This window comes from Chrysochloris asiatica, unplaced genomic scaffold, assembly GCF_000296735.1.
Source record: "Chrysochloris asiatica unplaced genomic scaffold, ChrAsi1.0 scaffold00040, whole genome shotgun sequence".
NCBI lineage: Eukaryota > Metazoa > Chordata > Mammalia > Afrosoricida > Chrysochloridae > Chrysochloris > Chrysochloris asiatica.
Genome location: NW_006408558.1, coordinates 22,136,382 through 22,142,671, shown reverse-complemented (window position 1 = coordinate 22,142,671; position 6,290 = coordinate 22,136,382). Strand labels below are relative to the sequence as shown.

At 45.9% G+C, this 6,290-nt stretch overlaps 1 protein-coding gene across 1 annotated transcript in view; it reads right to left on the bottom strand.

Annotated features, from left to right (window-relative positions):
• The window catches only part of PLA2G16 (phospholipase A2, group XVI), a 22,658-nt gene extending 18,512 nt beyond the window's left edge, over positions 1–4,146 (bottom strand). The window contains exon 1 of the mRNA XM_006861096.1: positions 4,132–4,146. Within this exon, the coding sequence (XP_006861158.1) occupies positions 4,132–4,146 (15 nt within the window). The remainder of the gene's footprint in view (positions 1–4,131) is intronic.
• Positions 4,147–6,290: the final 2,144 nt, after the last annotated feature.

Here is a 6,290-nt window from a genome sequence, read left to right as displayed (position 1 = left end):
AAGTGGGATAGAGGTAAATATTGATGCATGCTCAACCTTGGAACAACAGGGCTCTGTGATACAGGGAATCAAGGCATAGTGTGAAGAGGGGAAATAATACTAAAATGGTTGGCTGTCTTATGAATATTGATTTCCCTTGCCTACTATTTTAAAATAGACATTTGAGTGGGATAGAAAAGAAAATTGGGAAACATGATTACAGAAAACTTTTAAGCACGTCTTCAGCCGATAACTGATTGGAATACGTATTATCAGAAGGGACCAGTTCCTGGAGAAGAACATCATGCTTGTTAAAGTGGAAGGCCAGCAAAAATGAAGAAGACCCCCCAATGAGATGGACTGGCACAGTGGCAGCAGCAATGGACTCAAGCATGACGATTGTTTGGTTGGTGCAGGCCAGGGCAATGTTTTGTTCTGTTGTGCATAAGGTCGCTATGAATCAGGATTGACTTGACAGCACCTAACACCAACTGCCAATCTGTCTGTTGTACTCCAGTGGCTAGTGTTTTGCTGTGCTGCTAAAAGTTCTGCCATTGGTAGGTCAAATCCCAGCAGAGTCACGGCAGAACAGATTTTAGCAGAGCTATCAGACTAGGACTAGGAAGAAAGATCTGAATATCTACTTCTGAAAACTAGTCAATTTTAGGGAAACTTTACTGATTACAATATATAATTTCCAATACAGTGCTAGAGAAGATTGAGAAATTGAAAGAGCGAAAAAACAAAACCACCTCACTGCTGTGGACCCTGTATAGGGTTTCCAAGGTTGTAAATCTTTATAGGAGCAGACAGCATCCTCTTTCTCCTCAGGAGCAGCTGGTGGGTTTGAACTGCTGACCCTGTGGTTAGCAGCACAGTGTCACCAGGGCTCCTGAGAAGGCATTCAAACTACAAAGGAGCCACAAGAATAAACTCAGGCGTGCCGACACTCATGATGGTACAGTACTAAGCAACATGTCGTCCAGGACAATAATAAAACCAAAACTCCATCTGCTTTTAATTATCATCAGTGGTAAAACACTGCTGCTGCTGCTGCTGCTTTTGTTGTTATTGTTGTTGTTAAATGTCAAGTCAGTTCTGACTCACAGCGACCCCGTATGGGGTTGCCGAGGAGCAGCTAGTGAGTGTGAACCACCGACCTTGAGGTCGAGTGCTTATCCTATGGCGCCACACCAGGATTCCATGGTAAAATACTTTACTCCTCACAAAAACAATTTGTTGGTTTAAGTTCTAACTGATGGCTACAGCGACTGTTGAGATTTAACAGTATATATGACCACATTTTTATTTTTAATTCTACTTTGACTTCTATGTGGGAGTTAAGTCTGAGAACACCCATCTAGTCACACAGTGAGCCTCTAAGTCACACAGTCAATTACACATGCCTGTTTCAAAAGTAAGGTCTGAATTGTTTGAGCTAATGTTGGGTAGTGTTTGGGCCTCCAATCCCTGGGGTCCCATTACATTTTCTGTGTTTAAACAGAAGACAAAGGTGACTAATCTTAAGAGTGCCAGAAAGAAAGAAAAGCAATAAAAAGAGCAATTGAAAGAGAAAAGGATCATTTTCACCAAGAACTAGACATTTATTCTAAAGCAATGGACTAAATAAATATAAATATCAATACCCACTATGATTCAGCCATTTTAAAACTTTGATTTTTGCAGGAGGCAAATTTTGAGAATTTTACCAAATAAAGTAGAAATTCATGATTTTCTGGTGAAGGTTATTTTAGGGGAATTTTTTTCAAATGTAGAGATATTTAAAAGCACTACCCACCCACTTAGGAGCTCTGGTAGCGTACTGGTTACGAGTCGGATTGCTAGCTTCAAGGTCAGCTAGTTCGAGACCACCAGCAGTTCCGCAGGAGAAAAATGAGGCTTTCTGCTACCGTAAAGATTTACAGCCTCGGAAACCCTATACAGGGTCACTGAGTCCAAATCAACGCCACAGCACACCACCACCCACTGGAGTTCCGGTCAATTTGAACAACAAGGCCGGTGGTTCAAACTCACCACATGCTCCTCAGAATCCCTATACCAAGTCGTTATGAGTCGAAACTGACTAGACAGCACTTAACAACAACAATCCACCCACTAAGGAGCCCTAGTGGTGTAATTAGTTAAGCATTGGGCTGTTAACTGAAAGGTTGATGGTTCAAACCCACTAGTCATTCTCAGGAGAACGATGAGTCTGTCTGCTTCAATAAAAATGTACAGCCCGGAAACCTTAGGGAGCAGTAACACAGGTCACCAGGAATCAGATTCGACTCAACAACACGGGGTAGTTTTGATTTTTCACCCACTCACTGCCCCTGAGTTGTTTCCGACTTATAGTGTGACCCTTTAGGAAAAGAGTAAATCTGCCCGTAGGGTTTCCAATGCTGTAAATCTTGGTGGAAGCAGACCACCACATCTTTCTCCCATAGTCGGTGCCATGGATTAAATTGTGTCTCCCCAAACTATGGATGACTGGACCATGATTCTCAGTGGTTTGACAGTTTGTTATGTGATTAATGATCCCCCGTGCTGTGATGTGATGTGATGTGATGTGATGTGATGTGACATAGCCATAAGAGGATAAAGGGTGGGCTGCAATACACATCCTTAATCCCATAACAACCCAGACAAATACAATCTCATTACAAAGGTGGTTCCCTACGGTCTGGCCTGCAACACCTCTTATTATGAAATAAGACTTTCATGTGTCTCTGCCAACCTTATCCTAATATTTAAGACTTTCCCAACTATTCATATTTGTTATTTCGTGTGAAAAAAAAAGTTTTCAGAATGAAAACTAGCAAAAAGCATCCTTCAATATATTTTGATAGATTGATAAATCTAGCTCTATTGAATACTGAACACAAATAAACAAAAAAAGATCAATTTTGACAAAGACTTTGACAATTTTTCAGGTTTGGAAACAGAAACTATGTTAGTCTTCATTATGCAACCAATCCATACAAAGGAATAAAATTGTTTCCCTTTTTCCAAAAATGCACACATACAATTAAAAACTATTCATCCATTACTGTTTTCTGTTTCTGTATAGTAAAATCTAATTTTTCAATTTTTCTTGTTTTTCTTGATTACATATATGAAGTTCAGTAAAAGAAACATCTCATTGCATTTCCTTACTGGATATGATTCTTCTTCATTTTATGATTGTTACCAAAAATAAAGTTGTCAGTCAGCAAAGAGGAATATTTTTAAATGACCACTCCTCCCAGTGTTAAATATACCAAGTATGCACTGACGCAAAGCACTGTGATAAGCTCTGTACAGAGATTGAAATGAGACCGCATACAATGGCCCAGCACATACTATGAGTACCAGGCGCTGCTCTGAGGACTTACTCAGTTTTAAGTCCTAGAATCCACATCCAGATGTACTTGAAATTGGCCGAGTACTTGTCAAGTGGGAATATGATCCCAGATGGATCTTAACTCAAAAGTCCCTACTCTGAACCTCTCTGTGGTTAGTTCTAATGCGCAGAAGAGAAACATTTGCTGCGCCCGAGTTATGATTTCGGAACCACATCACAGCTTGTTGGCTGTCCGGGTCACGAGGCGAGTCAGCTGAGAACAGAAGCAGACCCAGCGGAGGTCCAGCCCTAGACACCCATCCCCGGAGCGTGCCCGTGTCCTGCTGGATTCCGGAAGGCAGCACCTGACCCAGGTGGAGAGGCATCGCCCCTGCCCGGCTTCCAGCTCCAGTGGGTACCGTATTCTGCTGCCACGGGTCAGGCTGGGGAGGGCCCCAAACTGGCGCGAGCAAGCGCACTGAGCAAACAACGCCCACAGGTGGGCCTGACCCCACCTGACACCTGATGCTCGGCAGCTGAAGGCGGTGTGGTCCCACGTACTCGAGAGTCCTCTCTAAAAGGACGAACTCGGGCTCCAGGCCAACGAGCCACCCTGAAAACACGTACCCGCATCGTCGCTACAGTTACAATGGACGCGCGCAGGCGCACTGAGCAAACAACTCCCACAGGTGGACCTGACCACACCTGACACCTGATGCTCGGCAGCTGAAGGCGGTGTGGTCCCACGTACTCGAGAGTCCTCTCTAAAAGGACGAACTCGGGCTCCAGGCCACCCTGAAAACACGTCCCCGCCTCGCCGGCAAACTTACAATGGGCGCGCGCATCTTCCTTCGCGAGGGGACCCTCGGGGGCAGGCAGGAGTCGCTTGATCAGCTGCGGACGTGCCTGAGGCCAAGAGAGCAGGGATTCAGGATGTCACTAGCAGAAAGCATCGTCACCAACACCCCGGGGGCGGCGACTGCGGGCTGGGAAGCCACCTCCCTGCCCTGCACTGGACCGCGAAAAGCCCCAGGAACTCCTGAAGGGGGCGGGAGCTCGCGCTACACTTGCCCGGAGCGGCTGTCAGTCTCAAGCTGCGAGACGCCGGCGGAGTGACGCCGCCACACCCTCTCCCTCCTCCCGCTCCGTGCGCCCGGCTGTTCCTCCCCCTCCCCAACCTCTCCAACGCACGCCCGGTCCTAGAGCCGGACAGGCGCCTTTCGCTTCACCTTCCCCAAGGAACTGCTTGCCCACCTCGCCGACTAGGAAGGCTACGTGGCGCCACTGCAAAGGAAACGCTTTTAATGACCGCAGACCCAGCCTTGGCCGCCGTGAGGTCACGGGGCCCCTCCCCGCAGAACTAACTCCCTGACAGGACAACTACTGACCTGCCAGCTCCGGCCTCTGAGGACAGACAGGCTGGCGGAGCTTCGCCGGCTGTCGCTGGAGCCTCTCCACACGCCCCCGCTTTGCTCCGCGGCGCCCCCTAGACTCCACTAATGGGACGCATCTCCCCACCTTTCTGATACTTAGGGCTCTCTGTTCGCACCACAGAGTTAAACACAAATTCTGTTATCCCATGAAGCTTCAAAAAGTTCGTGGGAAAAGCCCATTAACTTTTAATTCCATGTTTTCACGAATTTTTTGAAGCCTTCTCCGTACTTGATCTCTGTACACGTTTCGCATTGGAGTGTTAATGGTCGATGTACTCTCTTCCATTTGAAAGTAGGGTCTTTGAGGACAGAGATGGATCTTGAGCCACCAGATAGCCCCAGAACTTTGCACGAACTCTGGCACACTGTAGGTATTCCATGAATGCATGATCAATGGAGTGAGTAAACAAATCACCAAACCCAGGCCTCCCGCGCCACTGAGCTAAACCTCCCCAAGAGTAGAATCAGCTTTTAGCTCTATTTTCCTCCCACTCCCAAGCCAGCATTATTCCTGAGAGTCAGGCTGCTTGGGTCAAATCCTGACTCAGTCCTGCCTCATACTAGCTGTATGACTCAAGGCCCATTTCCCTCTCTCATCCTCAGTTTGTTCATCTGTAAAATGGGATGATGATACTATTCATAAGAATACATCCCCCAAAGAGCAATGAATGAATAAAGATAATGCTCATAAAGTGCTAAGCCTCAGGAGACTTCTTGTTGTTGTTGTTGTTAAGTGAGTGGATTCCTGATCATAAGGTTTGTAAGGAGCAGCTGGTGGGTTTGAACTGATGAGTTTGCAGTTAACAGTCCAGTGCTTATCCTACAGTGCCACACCAGAACTCAGTATTGTAATCTATTTGGTGTCAACACTGGTTAAAATGTTAGCCGGTGGAGGCATATTCTCTGCCTCATCAGAATCAGTCCAGGGCTGTTAGCCTTGTGGACATAGGAGGTCAAGTGGCTTCATCAGCCATTTTTACATGTCCGCTGTTATTAGTAACATGACAAATGGCACGTGCTCATAAACATCACAGGAGAGTCAGAGATAATATAAATAAAGACTTCAGAGCTTGTGTGTATTGTTACATGCCTGCCCCCAAAATTGTTGAGTAGATTAAGCAAGTGAATTCCTGGGAGGCAATCCAAGCTCAGATGAAGCAAAGGAAACCAAATCTCCTTAACCTCTGCTTTCAGAATACCCTGCTATTAGCACCTCCTTGTTCTTTTTCCAGTTCCTGGGCAGGAGGTTGGGGGAGGGGGGGAGAGGGAGGAGAAGGCCAAGGGTAAATTGAAAAATATTGCTAGAAAATCATAGAAGCCTTTATGTATTTATTTTTGCTTTTATGTCAGTTTAATACAATTATTGGACAACTAGTTAGCTGGTGTGGCGCTGTAGGATAAGCACTGGACCACAAGGTCGGTTTGAACAACGTGGACAGTTCAAACTCATCAGCCACTCTGTCAGAACTGACTCAACAGCACTTAACAACAACAAATACAATTATATGTTTTTGTTATGGTGGAAAGTGCCCTCGAGCCGGCTCCAACTCAAAATG